Source organism: Leguminivora glycinivorella, chromosome 18, assembly GCF_023078275.1.
Source record: "Leguminivora glycinivorella isolate SPB_JAAS2020 chromosome 18, LegGlyc_1.1, whole genome shotgun sequence".
NCBI classification, from domain to species: domain Eukaryota; kingdom Metazoa; phylum Arthropoda; class Insecta; order Lepidoptera; family Tortricidae; genus Leguminivora; species Leguminivora glycinivorella.
In genome coordinates, this window is record NC_062988.1 from 1,736,246 (window position 1) to 1,751,098 (window position 14,853).

The 14,853-nt window shown below is 41.3% G+C and overlaps 2 protein-coding genes across 2 annotated transcripts in view; both read left to right on the plus strand.

Annotated features, from left to right (window-relative positions):
- The first annotated feature begins 128 nt into the window (after positions 1-128).
- Positions 129-10,822, plus strand: LOC125236095 (zinc finger protein 330 homolog). The gene is made up of 7 exons (XM_048142790.1): positions 129-377; positions 619-769; positions 1,395-1,506; positions 2,371-2,490; positions 4,062-4,223; positions 6,413-6,511; positions 10,644-10,822. The coding sequence occupies exons 1-7, from the start codon at positions 238-240 to the stop codon at positions 10,820-10,822; spliced, it is 963 nt and encodes a 320-aa protein (XP_047998747.1). The 5' UTR covers positions 129-237.
- A 567-nt stretch (positions 10,823-11,389) lies between these two features.
- The window catches only part of LOC125236096 (rho GTPase-activating protein Graf), a 107,911-nt gene continuing 104,447 nt past the window's right edge, over positions 11,390-14,853 (plus strand). The window contains 2 exon segments of the mRNA XM_048142791.1: positions 11,390-11,405; positions 14,194-14,385. Coding sequence (XP_047998748.1) covers positions 11,390-11,405; positions 14,194-14,385 — 208 coding nt within the window.

Here is a 14,853-nt window from a genome sequence, read left to right on the forward strand (position 1 = left end):
CTTAAAAATAATACAAAAATAAAACCTTCCTCTATTCTTTAGTTAAATTTCTTCATTTTAGTCTCGTACACGTTCCGTTTTACGCGTCTGTTTTGACAGCAAGTCATCTGTTTTTTCCGCTGTCATGTCATTGTCAACTGTCAAAAAGTCGTCACCGCCGTTGCTCGGCGGTCGTCGACATCTCATTAATTTTTATATTTTAGGGCACTCCTTGAGGGGCCGATTAACTTAGTAGCAATGCCGAAAAAGAAGACGGGGCAGCGCAAGAAGGCAGAGAAGCAGAAGAAGCGGCAGAAAGAGATTCGTAACGCGCGCGAGCGTGTCGACCTGGCGCAGCACCCCTGTAACGTGCCTATGGAGTGCGACAAGTGTCAGAAGTGAGCAAGATTGTCTTTTACGTTCACACTAAACTTGATGATTCCATTCTGCTAGTTTTTTTTTTATTATAAACTGGCCAGTGATTGACCTTAGTCGCACCTGATGGGAAGTGACGACAACACCGAAGTTGTAGCTCACTGGTTCAGTAATAGCCTATTCACTCTTGACTTGAATACACATATTTCTTGATAAAACCATTCTTTATTTACTCCGTAAGCTTAAATGCTGTTATTTTTGCAGGAAGCAGAAGAGTCGTGCGTTCTGCTATTTCTGTGCGGCCGTGCAGCGGCTGCCGGTGTGCGCCCACTGTGGAAAGGGCAAGTGCATGGCCAAGGCGGGTGACTGCGTCGTCCGGCACCCTGGGGTCTACGTCACAGGCCTGGCCATGGTGGTCTGTATACTTTTATCAATCAATCAATTATTTATTCGTGATAACTACAAAATACACAAGTAAGAAAACAGAAACAGCAAATAAAAGAAATTAAACATATAAGTTACCACGAAATGGTCCCGACTCAGCATAAAATGCTAACCCAAGGGTCAGCGCTGGTCTTCCGTCGGGACCATTTTGTTGGTCACGAACGCAGCTGTACGACGCGGACCCGTGACATAGTGAACGCAGCGCAATGTTTATAACTAAACTTTATCTAGTTGTAACACTGGGTCTGACACAGTGGGGAATTTGTGTATTGCCGCCGCCTTATATATTGAATGCTATCTGCCCCTTGCTCAGCATATACCTACTCTTAATCTGCTGCGCCTAATAGCTAGTGTAGGCCAGGGCCTTGTAAGCCTTAGTGGAATTATGCCAATGTTAAAACAGCTTTTTATTTTGGTTAACAGTAACTTATTTTGTGCTTCATTAATGTCTGTTATTTTTTAACTAAAATTGCAACTAGAACCCTGTTGTATTGACACCGTGCATATGGATTCAGATTGGTTGACTGACAATCAGTAATCCATAATATTAATGCTTGAGAAACTATGTGTGTTGTTATAGAGCTACTATATTTCAGGGTGCAATCTGTGACTTCTGCGAAGCATGGGTTTGCCACGGGCGCAAGTGCCTAACAGCGCACGCCTGCACTTGCCCGTTAACTGATGCCGTCTGTCTTGAGTGTGAGCGGGGTAAGTGCAAAACGCTATTCTCCTAACATTTTCCTACATTTCAGCATTCCAATGAACTTTCTGTTGAAGCTCGGCCACACTAGCGCGTTTTGAGAGCGCAGCATGAGCCGAGCGCAATGATGAATGTGTGCCAGACGGAGCAGATTGCGAGCGTTTTCAACACGGGATCAAATCATTGAATGGGACGAAGTATTGAATGAACATTCTGGAATAAAACAATTAGCTAAATGGTTAACATTTAATCCATATTACATTTAAAACTAAAATTTATAAACAGTAACTATAGAAAAACAAGTGCAGTGATATACACGCATCAGCTATCAGCTGCTAGTGTATCAAATAATATGTATAATATAATATAATAATAATATTCAGACAAGTCCGGCTCACAATGCGCACATGATATTTATGTGTGACCGCGCGAGCGTATTCAGAGCGGATCGGCGGCGCATGCTCTGCCGGTCGAATATGTTATAACGATCAGGGAAAGGTGGCTCTTTTATCGTTATAACATATTCTATCAGAAAAATATATTATTTGACTATTTTCAAAAAACTTTACCTATCCATAATTTTAGAACAAAACGGGACTTAATCGCGTAAACACTTACATCTATATTTGCCATTCCTCGCCAGTCTACTCGTGACCACGAACATAAGGGCCAAATATAAATGTAAGTGTTTACGCGATTAAGTCCCGTTTTGTTCTATTATGAGTGCAAATCGTGTTAGTTTACCTTTCCAATTGTGCCATTTACAAAACTACACGAATTATTTTTATTTCCTTTGGTAGGCCATATTTTAGTTAAATAATTTTACGAGAGTACCTCTTTGAATGTGTTTGACATGTATTCCTGTATCGCAGGCGTGTGGGAGCACGGCGGGCGCGTGTTCCGCTGCTGCTTCTGCGACGGTTTCCTCTGCGAGGACGACCAGTTCGAGCACCAGGCCTCCTGCCAGGTGCTGGAGGCGGAGACCTACAAGTGTGAGTACAATGTAGCCCTAGTCACCAGCTGTGTAGCAGGCGTCTGGGAGCACGGCGGGCGCGTGTTCTGCTACTGCTTCTGCGACGGCTTCCTCTGCGAGGATGACCAGTTCGAGCACCAGGCCTCCTGCCAGGTGCTGGAGGCAGAGACCTACAAGTGTGAGTACAATGTAGCCCTTATTCACCAGCTGTGTTGCAGGCGTGTGGGAGCACGGCGGGCGCGTGTTCCGCTGCTGCTTCTGCGACGGTTTCCTCTGCGAGGACGACCAGTTCGAGCACCAGGCCTCCTGCCAGGTGCTGAAGGCGGAGACCTACAAGTGTGAGTACAATGTAGCCCTAGTCACCAGCTGTGTAGCAGGCGTCTGGGAGCACGGCGGGCGCGTGTTCTGCTACTGCTTCTGCGACGGCTTCCTCTGCGAGGATGACCAGTTCGAGCACCAGGCCTCCTGCCAGGTGCTGGAGGCAGAGACCTACAAGTGTGAGTACAATGTAGCCCTAGTCACCAGCTGTGTTGCAGGCGTGTGGGAGCACGGCGGGCGCGTGTTCCGCTGCTGCTTCTGCGACGGTTTCCTCTGCGAGGATGACCAGTTCGAGCACCAGGCCTCCTGCCAGGTGCTGGAGGCGGAGACCTACAAGTGTGAGTACAATGTAGCCCTAGTCACCAGCTGTGTAGCAGGCGTCTGGGAGCACGGCGGGCGCGTGTTCTGCTACTGCTTCTGCGACGGTTTCCTCTGCGAGGACGACCAGTTCGAGCACCAGGCCTCCTGCCAGGTGCTGGAGGCGGAGACCTACAAATGTGAGTACCTGAGTACAAAGTACTAAGATAGTTTACCACCCAACTAAAAGGCTGTAGTCCATAGTCACTTGTAGTAGACTGTAAAAACAGGATTTTGGTTACTTTCCGTTCATGACGTTCATGTCATCGCAGATATGGGTAAAATTGACATAAATCTATTTTGTATGATCTCCTGATTACATGTTAATTAGATGACAAGCCCGAAAGGCACTAGTCCCACCGCGAGCTAGTAAGCTATGAGCTATCGGCTATAAAAACGAACAAAAGATAATCACTCCCTTGAAAATAAAAGAGACACGGCGATGTTTATATAGTTACTCTCCCAGCGGTGAGCTATCAAAATCGCCGTGTCTCTTTTATTTGCACGGGAGTGATTATCTTTTGTTCGTTTTTATAGCCAATAGCTCATAGCTTACAAGCTTGCGGTGGGACCAGTGCCAAAATAGTAGGCTAAGGAGCTATGACGTTATAAAGTTGGCTTTGTGTTATATCAAATTTCGTTAACAGTTTACAAAATAAGGTAAATACATCTACACTTGGTCTAACAAATTATGATAAAAAGTCCGGAAATTTCAAAATGCTGTGTTGACTTTAAAGTCTTTGTGATTGTGACATTAATTAAACCTTTCCTCCGAAGAACAAGTTTTTAAGTGTTTAGTTTTGACTAGTTAGTTATTTTCATTTGCTTTGTTATCGATGTAAGTATTACGAATAGGTTATTTTTATTGGGAAACCTCAAATTTCCCAGGTCAATATTAATTTGCCGTTGTTCCAGGTCAATCCTGCAACCGCCTGGGCCAGTACTCGTGCCTGCGCTGCAAGACGTGCTTCTGCGATGAGCACGTGCGCCGCCGCGGCGCCGCGCCCAAGAAGGGGCCCCCTCCCTGTCCCAAGTGCGCGTATCCTACGCAGCTCACGGCCGACCTCAGCATGTCTAGTGAGTTCCTCAATATCACGATAGATGGCGCTAGTCTACTACTTCAGTCAAAGTTTTCTGCAGCATCTTATAAATTACCATTGCAAGTACGAGCTGCCGCCCTGCCCCAAGTGCGCGTATCCCACACAGCTCACGGCCGACCTCAGCATATTAGTAAGTTACTCAGTTACACGGTAGATGGCGCTGCTATACCGGCTACAGGCTACAGGTCTACAACGCACTCAATCAACCATTTAACTTGACGACAAGAAGGGGCCTCCTCCTTGTCCCAAGTGCGCGTATCCTACGCAGCTCACGGCCGACCTCGGCATGTCTAGTGAGTTCCTCAATATCACGATAGATGGCGCTAGTCTACTACTTCAGTCAAAGTTTTCTGCAGCATCTTATAAATTACCATTGCAAGTACGAGCTGCCGCCCTGCCCCAAGTGCGCGTATCCCACACAGCTCACGGCCGACCTCAGCATATTAGTAAGTTACTCAGTTACACGGTAGATGGCGCTGCTATACCGGCTACAGGCTACAGGTCTACAACGCACTCAATCAACCATTTAACTTGACGACAAGAAGGGGCCTCCTCCTTGTCCCAAGTGCGCGTATCCTACGCAGCTCACGGCCGACCTCAGCATGTCTAGTGAGTTCCTCAATATCACGATAGATGGCGCTAGTCTACTACTTCAGTCAAAGTTTTCTGCAGCATCTTATAAATTACCATTGCAAGTACGAGCTGCCGCCCTGCCCCAAGTGCGCGTATCCCACACAGCTCACGGCCGACCTCAGCATATTAGTAAGTTACTCAGTTACACGGTAGATGGCGCTGCTATACCGGCTACAGGCTACAGGTCTACAACGCACTCAATCAACCATTTAACTTGACGACAAGAAGGGGCCTCCTCCTTGTCCCAAGTGCGCGTATCCTACGCAGCTCACGGCCGACCTCAGCATGTCTAGTGAGTGGTGCCTCAAAATCACGATAGATGACGCTGGTCTACTACTTCAGCTCGTGAGAAGTGTTTTATAGGTCAACATTGTTAGATGGGATCCCCGCCGGGCCCCAAGTGCGCCGTCCCTACGCAGCTTACGGTCGACCTTAGCATGTCTAGAGAGTTACTCAGTTATACCTACGGTAGATGGCGTGTGTCCAGTGAGTTGCTCAATCACACGATAGATGGCGCTGTTCTACAGGCTACTTCACGCTAGTAGTGCATGACAACAACAACATACCATCACGCCTGTATCCCATAAAGGGGTAGGCAGAGCACATAAAACTTCTAAAGCTGCAGGGCCACTCTTGGCAAATAAGGTGTTAAAAGAAAACGAAACTGTGGCATTGCAGTGACAGGTTGCCAGCCTCTCGCCTACACCACAATTTAACCCATATCCCATAGTCGCCTTCTACGACACCCACGGGAAGAAAGGGGGTGGTGAAATTCTTAACCCGTCACCACACAGGCAGTAGTGCATGAGCATTGCAATAAGGGGCCCTGTCCTAAGTGCGGCAACCGTACGCGACTTTCGGCTGACCTGACCTACTTAATTTTATTTTACAGTTTTTCATTTACATAGTAGAGAGCGCTGTTGTATAGGTTACTTCGCGTTACGTTATTTGTGAGAATCCGATTTCGAACATTTCTTCAGACTTATATTGACCGGGATATAGACCGTGATTACCTTTTAGATTTTTGTCGAGCTCCTGATATTTCGACGCAGTTGTATGCGTCATGATCACGGAAAACTGAAGAAGGCGGATACGCTAAAAACGACGGGGGTTAAAAACAACAAACAACCGTGAATCAATCAAAACTCTTATTGAAAATGTATTTTTGAAAACATCCATTTTCTCAAACATGCAATGAAATATTGTCTTTACGTTCCTTAAAATGGGCTGGGAAGTATCGCTTTTTGGGCGCAAAGACTCGAGAGGACTGTAAAGGGATTTCATATTATTTTTTAGGCCTAGGCCTGCAAAGTAACTTATTTTTATAAAATATTGTCCTTTAGAGCATTTTTTTTTATTTCATTGTATGTTTGAGAAAAGCACTATACATGCCTCGGCGTGAAAACGGATTCTCGGCCTCGTATCCCATTAGGGATACGAGGCATGAGGTGGGTATTAACCCACTTGGCCGGAAATCCTCATTTTCCCGGCCTCTGATGTAATGTACTATTAAACCCTATTTTTGTTTTGCAGCTCGGTCTCACCGCTACGGACGGCAGGGCACAGCGGCGGCGGACGACGAGGACGACGACGCCGGTTACGGTGGCTACTCGGGCTACGGCCAGGCTGCAGGTACCAGAATATTCCAGTTATTAGCAATACGAGCCCAGCCGAACGAAACCGGAAACGGCCGAAGTGAGAACAGACCACAGCTGTAAGCTGTCGATGGTGAATGAAAACGCGTAAAAATTCAGCTGTACAGTATAATACAATTACGTACACATCACACACAAGGAAAACACAAAAACTGGCTATTTACACAGATATTTACAAAAGTTGTGCGAAATAGAACATTTGTCGCTCATTCATATAATTTATCATCATCATAATTTCAACCATTAATCGCCCACTGCTGAGCATAGGCCTCCCTTCGTGTACGCCACTTATCACTTGTCGCTCATTGACATGACAGAACTCTCAACAAAAAATCTGTGCAAAAACAAAAGACGCGCGCTGGCAGCGGCATCCGTAGCGGCCAGGCTGCCAGCACGCGCGCAGCACGGAGGTTGGGTCGCCTACAACAGCTTCAAGAAAAATATTATAATAGCTTAGTGCACTAGTGCTGCCCCGATTTTGTTGACTTTTCTGTGTTAAATCTTATGGATACAACAGCCGCCGCTAGCAAAATTCAAACTCAATCATCTATCCAGTGGCGCCCTCATTGCGAAATCTATATGTCTTAATGTTTGCCATGTCTATAAGAAGTGCACTTGAGTCAATCAGCGCCACTCCTTCCCGCACGTTGCCTATAACGAAATTTGAGACCATAGTCATAGTACTTTATTCATAAACAATATTCACATTACAATATTACATATTCGTGATGTGGAGCGTAAATGATAACTACTTCGTATGGAGTATACGTTTAATGTGTCTTAAATAACAAGTACATGCCAATATATACTAAGCTATGCACATGTGTGGGTAAGGTGTGGTACACACACTACACCTTCCCCCTCAGAGAAAAAAAAATATTGTCCTATACTATGAGGAATATATTTTTTTAAATATCAAAAAAAAAGAATTACACAAATTAAAAAAAAAGTAAGGAAAGGTATGTTTTGTAAGCAAAAGCTCTCAGGAAATGTATATCTTATACAAAATTAAATCATTTTTTTTTACACATATAGGTATTAGGCATACAGTAAAAATACTTTGAAGTTCAAAGAAAGAATATTTGACGAATAAAAAAAAAATTTTAAAGAGATACTTATACAATAGGTAAATGAAAATTATAAGTTTTACTTATAAAATTTGTCTAAAATAAACACAAATTTCCATTATACGCTAAGGGCACCATACAATAGTTATTACCATGGGTGGGTACCCATGTATTTTTATAAAGGTTATACAACTTATACACTTAGTTATCTATGCTTGCTTTGATGACGAATCGTTTAATAAACAATTATACATATTTGTATAAAAATAACCAGAATACAAAATGTAAACAACATCAAAACACAAAACTTAAAACTACACTAAGTAAATAAAAAAAAATCCACAGTGAAATAAGTATCCGTCGATACAATTCAAATCCAAATAGATAGTTCGTACAGTACGATTATGAACTCCCAATCTAGGGTACCTTGGGTGAACATCATATTTATCTCACTATTTACTTGCAAGTCTTACTTTCATTCATAGACGTCTTAACTTTATTTTTATCATAATAATAACACTGTATTTACTTGTGCATCTAAAGCGTGCTTCTCTTTTTTTATGGCAAGGGTACACAACGCATTTACTTACCTGGCCGGCCGACCTTACTATATATTTATTTATTTATTTGCTCAGGATACAAGGATATTTATTTTTAAGCGCGCACACATACAATATATTAACTCACACAGGCAGTTCTTTTAACACGTCCTTACATAATAACCTTCCATGTGTCCAAGGAGTCTTCACGATTGATGCTCGATCAAATCATGATCAGATCTCCAAGGATTCCCTACCTGCCTTGTACCCTGGCGTACCGTTGTTATACCATATCGCTCATGACCCCTCTCGGGCTGCCGATGATACGATAGGCATATTTATAAGTATATCGATTCAGTAACACTCATTAAAAAAAACATTCAATTACCAACCACAATCAAACCAACACCATAAAACTTCAACAAATAAGAATTTCAACAACCCTTGGTTGATCAGACCAGTCGCTCTTTGAAAAACATACCTGCTTCAGTTTACTCGACTTCCAAAATCTCGCACACATACCTAATTTCAAAAAACAAACCATTCTTTTCTATTCCACCCTTTACATTAATAAAACCTCTAGCCATAACTCCGTCGCAAAATAAAACAAAACTTGAACACTCCTATACCTAAATAACAAAAACATTTCATATACCAACAAATTCCATATCCATTTTACACCAATTTAAAAATAATCCAACTTTTTATCTCTTATTAGATCTCAAATATATTTATTTTCCACACATTGTTAAATCCGTAAAACATATTATAGTCAATTCCGAGAAAAAAAATCTGAAACATTCAAGTACATTATTATTTCTTGACAATCTAGTTCTAAATACTAATTTTCAGTTTAATATGGTCAAAAGTCGGTAAGATTATAATTATATGCAATTGCCAAGTTAAATACGATAAATTTGAAGTAATCTAAATTATTGCACAATACATTAATAATGCATTATGTTGAAACTGAAATTCGAGACGTAATAACAGAAGCTACATACCGATCCCTTATATGTGAACACGTGTCGCGGATGACGCGGCCCACCTGTACGCTATGACGAATGTTGTATCCAAGTGCACGAAATCATTTGTTAAGTTTATCAATTTGAATGCAAAGTAGAGATCGAATGATTTAATATTAAAACGTGCCGCACTTTTAACCATATTACCATTTCGTCATCAAGCAGCATTTAATTAGATTCCACATAATATTTAATTTGCATATGCATTGTATTCCTACATCGCAATATTATTAAACTTAATTTCCGTAAATAATAGAAATTGCTAATATTACGTACACATAGACACAATTTTGAAACTTAATTTTTATTACCTACTCAAAAAACGAAATTTAAAATAGTTATCTAATGAAAATAATGCATATAACACGCTTCATATTTATTTTAAACATAAGAAGAAACTGTCAATCAACTGCTTATACTTATTAACTAAAACCATATAACCACCTAGTTTAGATTACGACCATTCCATGACCGTTGTGTGGCGGGACCAGGCCTTCGTGTCCAGTCTCCTCGTCCTCGCGTCCAACGTCGGCAAGGCCACGCCCGGTGTCCGTGACGCGAACAATCTCCCAGCTGCAACGTCAAACTTACAACTTGCCAATTTCGTTTATTCGAAAAAAAAAAGATTTTCAAAATCTCCTGATATATGAGTCTATTTAGTAGATATTAGAAATGTAACTTAGTCCACACTGCACATATTCTTTTTTTATTTGCAATAAGCACCAATCCGTAACTTTCGATTTAGTCTCTGTAATCTTTTCACTTTCACTATATGATACTCATATATTTGATATATTAGTCCCATAACACCAACCCGTAAGTTCTATTTATTCTCTTGAAACTTTTCACTGTCACTATAAATATATAATAGTCCTTTTCATTCACTTAGAGTTCCAAATATTTATTTACGAAAGTTCACGGTCAGTAATACTGGCTGGCGCAGCGCGCCGCCAGTGCAGCTCGAGGCCGCACTGGCAGGATCGCCATGTGATGTGGAGCGTAAATGATAACTACTTCGTATGGAGTATACGTTTAATGTGTCTTAAATAACAAGTACATGCCAATATATACTAAGCTATGCACATGTGTGGGTAAGGTGTGGTACACACACTACATAGCATTGTGTCTGAACATATAAAATAGTACATAATAATAAATATTGGGGATACCTTACACAGATCAACTTAGCCCCAAACTAAGCAAAGCTTGTACTATGGGTGCTAAGCGACGATATACATACTTAAATAGATAAATACATACTTATATACATAGAAAACATCCATGACTCAGGAACAAATATCAGTGCTCATCACACAAATAAATGCCCTTACCGGGATTCGAACCCAGGACCGCGGCTTAGCAGGCAGGGTCACTACCGACTGAGCCAGACCGGTCGTCAACATGAAAAGAAAGAGGAACAAAAAACACTAATTTCGCCTTGGTTGCCAACCCATGTTCACTCTTGTTTTTTTTTTCAGGTGGCTATGGCGGTTCCGGCGACGATTACGATGACTCAGAGTCAGATGACGACGATGATGATGATGACGAGTCAGAGGAGAGTCTGAGGAAGAACCAGCAGCGGAATCAGCAGCTCCGGCCGCGGCCAAGACATAAATGCTATCAATTAATAAATGTTATTTTATGCTATATTATTTGAGTTTTATTCTTATGAATTCTAATTTTATCTTTAAATTATAAACTGAAATAAATGGCATACACAAAAAACAACCAAAATAGTAAAAAGTAGTTCTTCGAAACTAGGCTTGTGCCGTTTCGTTCGTTGATCGGAACGCTCCGATCTCGTTCAATCGCTCCCATGAACTAGTTCGCTCTTTTAGGTCTTTTGCTCATTTAGTTCAGCCAGACCAGCGATCACTGTGGTCGGAAAGATCAGAACGAATGGGACCGAATAGTGTCAAAATTATACGAATAGTCCACAGATAGTAACATTCCGGGCCGAAAGGTTGTAAGTAACCGAAGTTTAATATGAAAACTTGACTTTTTTTGTTGCTCTGCTAAGTAGCTCTCGCTCTCGGTCGGCGCAGTCACACATTCGTTCTCGATCCAAACCGCTCGCGCTCGCCGATCCTATACTGAACTAAATGAGCAAAGACCGATTCTCAGACCACGGAAAGATTCAGTTCATTTCGGTCATTGATGGGATTTTATTCCTAACAGTTCATAGTTCGTGAACGACACAAGCCTATTCGAAACATACATAACTATGGTCTACATTGCAAGTAGGTATTGAAACGTCACGAGATGGCGTTACGGGTAGATTTAGGTCGCTAACCAAATTAAAATGCAGGGGCCTGTTGCATAACAATTTACAACTCATATTACAAGCGGTAGTCCCCCTCCAATTCATTTTATAAGAAAGAGAGTTCCGCTTGTAATACAAGTTGTAAATTGTTATGCAATAGGCCCCAGGTCTAGTTATTTCTACTGTATTTTTTTTCGGACTATTGTCCTTTTCAGGGGCCTATTGCATAACAATTTACAACTCATATTACAAGCGGTAGTCCCCCTCCAATTCATTTTATAAGAAAGAGAGTTCCGCTTGTAATACAAGTTGTAAATTGTTATGCAATAGGCCCCAGGTTACCCGGGCGATGTAAACAATTACTTGGTGATTTCTTTGTTTAAAAGAAAATCAAATTATCGTGGAAAATAACTGAATTAATAAAAAAATAGAATAAACGCCATAGGCGTGACATGGAATGGAACGTATTTCGCTCACGAAGGTGTTGCCATGCCCGAGACTCTAATTTCTACATTATAATTAAAAATTAAACGTCACAAGCAAAATACTCAAAAAATCTTTTTGTGAAGGGCATATTTTCCAGATAAATATGAAATTGCTCCTTTCTGTATTGAAAAAATGTGTATGTTGGAGTTTAAATATATCTTATTTATGATTTTTAACCTTTCGTATGCGGTAGCGTGCCCCCGCTTCGAACGCCTACGTGCGGGAAATATTAAGCGCGGCGAGCGCGCTCGTCGCGAGTCAGATTTTCTCAATTATTAGCACATAATTGAAAGAAGCACATAAAAGTCTTGATAGTTTCTTATAGTCAGATAACCAGTGAATAACAATCATTATATTTTTTTGATAATAAACGTTTTACTAATTATTTACAGGTACTTCAAAATCAGGTTGATGAAATTTCGGACATATTATCTTATTCGACCATTTTTTATAAAGTTTTGAAAATATTTTTGTTTCATTTTTATATTTCCTAAACAGATAAAGGATACAGCTAACGGAAAATACTAAAACAGCTTGGATATTATGCTGTTTTACATAATAATAGCATTTTGAAAATTGAAATCGAGATACTGAAAACGACAACTTTACTCTCGGGTCGCGCAGGTTTTCAAGTCGAGTTTTCACGAAATTACTTGATATCAGAGACCAAAATGTACTTTTTTTATATAAGTGAATACTCCTTTTCACGTAAAAACCATAAAAAATACAGAAACGATGAAAAAACTCAGATTTTTGAAGAAAAACTCGAGGAATAGGTGATTTGACTACCCATTTTGATACGTCGATTCTAGCAACATGCAATGGTCCATAGAGTATAAAATGACTTGACTTGCTCACATGAGTAAACTAGCTTTCTGATTGGATAAATGATTACTTCACTCTCCATAGATAATATTTGTAAAAATCCATTTAGAAATCGGTCAATTCGAAAATGAAGCGTCACAGTATTGTTTATATGTGTGCGTGTATTGAGTTGTGCGTAAGCTGCGTAGGAGCAGGTCTGCACCGAAGCTAAATGGTATAGTTTGCTAGAGAGCAGATCTGCTCAAAGTTGAAATGGTATAGCTTGCTAGAGAGCAGATTTGCTCCAAGGTCAAATATTTCAAACTGTATACTTTGCTGGGGAGCAGATCTGCTCGCATATACAGCGGGTTTGTATATGGGAGCAGATCTGCTCCTTAGCAGTTTACAGACGGCGCAGTGCACCGGCGACTTTGTGTACGTACACAACGTGTCGCCATTTTGTTTTTACGCTAGTGTGAGTGTATTTTGGATAGGTTTTCAAAACGAAAGAATTTGCAAAATATCTATAACATATTTTACAAAACGAACTTTTATATTCAAATCTTCATAAAATTTCCCATAGGATTACTATTTCGCACCAATTGCAAATATTCTGCAATGGTCTCAAATACTTGAAAAACTTTACCTCACTTACAGTTACTTCTCACAGTCAAGACATTTATGCACAAAAAAAAAGAATTCTGTTTCTTTCTTTTGTAAGTAAGTATTAGTAATTCAGTATAAAACAATAACTTACCTTTTCCGTAAAGATTTCCCTCGTAAAACCATTGAACACACACTTTTCACACACTTTTCGCGAGACACACACTGGCGATGTCCTGCGCGACGAAACGTTGGGTTTTGAAAGCAAATATTCTTTTTTTTTTCATAAGAGTGATTGGATGTTCGATTCTCTATGGTTCATTCATTCATTAGGTGTACAAATAAAACAACTTTAGACTCTGTTACCGTGTATGTAGTTCTAAATTCCGATAATTCTCGAACAAGTCCCATTGGTGCAGATCTGCTCTATAGCAGTTAGCGTTCATGGAGCAGATCTGCTACTAAGCATACGAAAGGTTAAGTCGTTACTGTCAGTCAACAGGATATTTTAATATTAGAAATGAAAAATTTAATTGAATTTATTCAACCTTGTACCAGAAATAATAGTGAGCATCATGTGAGATGAGCATTAAGTTTAATTTGCGGCTTGGTAGAAAATAGAAGTTTATTTCTTGAACGCAGTAGTAGAATATCCGACTGTTAGTATGGCAACACTGTCAAAGTCCATTTGACAGATACGCAGTTATTTATCGAAAAATATTGTTCCTGAATTTATATCAATTTTGATATTCTTTATTGTAGTGTTCGTGTTAGTGTCGTCATCATATCGAAGTGATTCCGTCCTAGTGTTAGTAAGCGCGATGTCGGGTCGCGCGGGCGCGCGGTGAAAGTGCAGTGTGGACGCTGAGGAGTGTTTGTGACCCTTCGTGAGAAGAGCATCAGGATGGGCGTGGGTCTGGTGCCACTAGAGTTCACGGAGTGCCTGGCGGACAGCCCGCACTTCCGTGAGAACCTGCTGCGGCATGAGAAGGAGCTGGAGCGCACTTCGCAGCAGGTCAAGCGCCTCATCAAAGAGGTGAAGGACGTGGTTCATGCCGCGAAACGTGAGTATCTGCTCATAGTGTTGTGTTCCTGCTGATGAGTAAGGCTGCCAGAGCTTAACGAGGGTGCGGTGTGCTGACGTCGGGAGGACTTACGGAACTAATTTGTTCCGTCTGTTGTCCTTTGAGTCATCTTCAACCCGAACCCTCCTTGGAACTTGTACACTCCTTTTTGCTTTGTACTTATACTTAACACAGGAAAAGGGAGTGTACAAGTTTCTAATGGGGTGACAATGCGCATGTGACACTTTTTGAGTTGCAGGCGTCCATAGGTTACGGTGACCGCTTTCCATCAGGCGGACCGTATGCCATTGACGTAGTATATAAAGAAAGTGGTATAAAAAAAATCCTTAGCCTTTCATGTGTGTCTACCTCACTAGGCTAGGTATCAGGTGTGCCTTCGGCACCAGTTTGTCCTTACGGCATCACTTAGTCGTTTCGGCTGTTCTGAGCTATTCCGGTCAAAGAGAC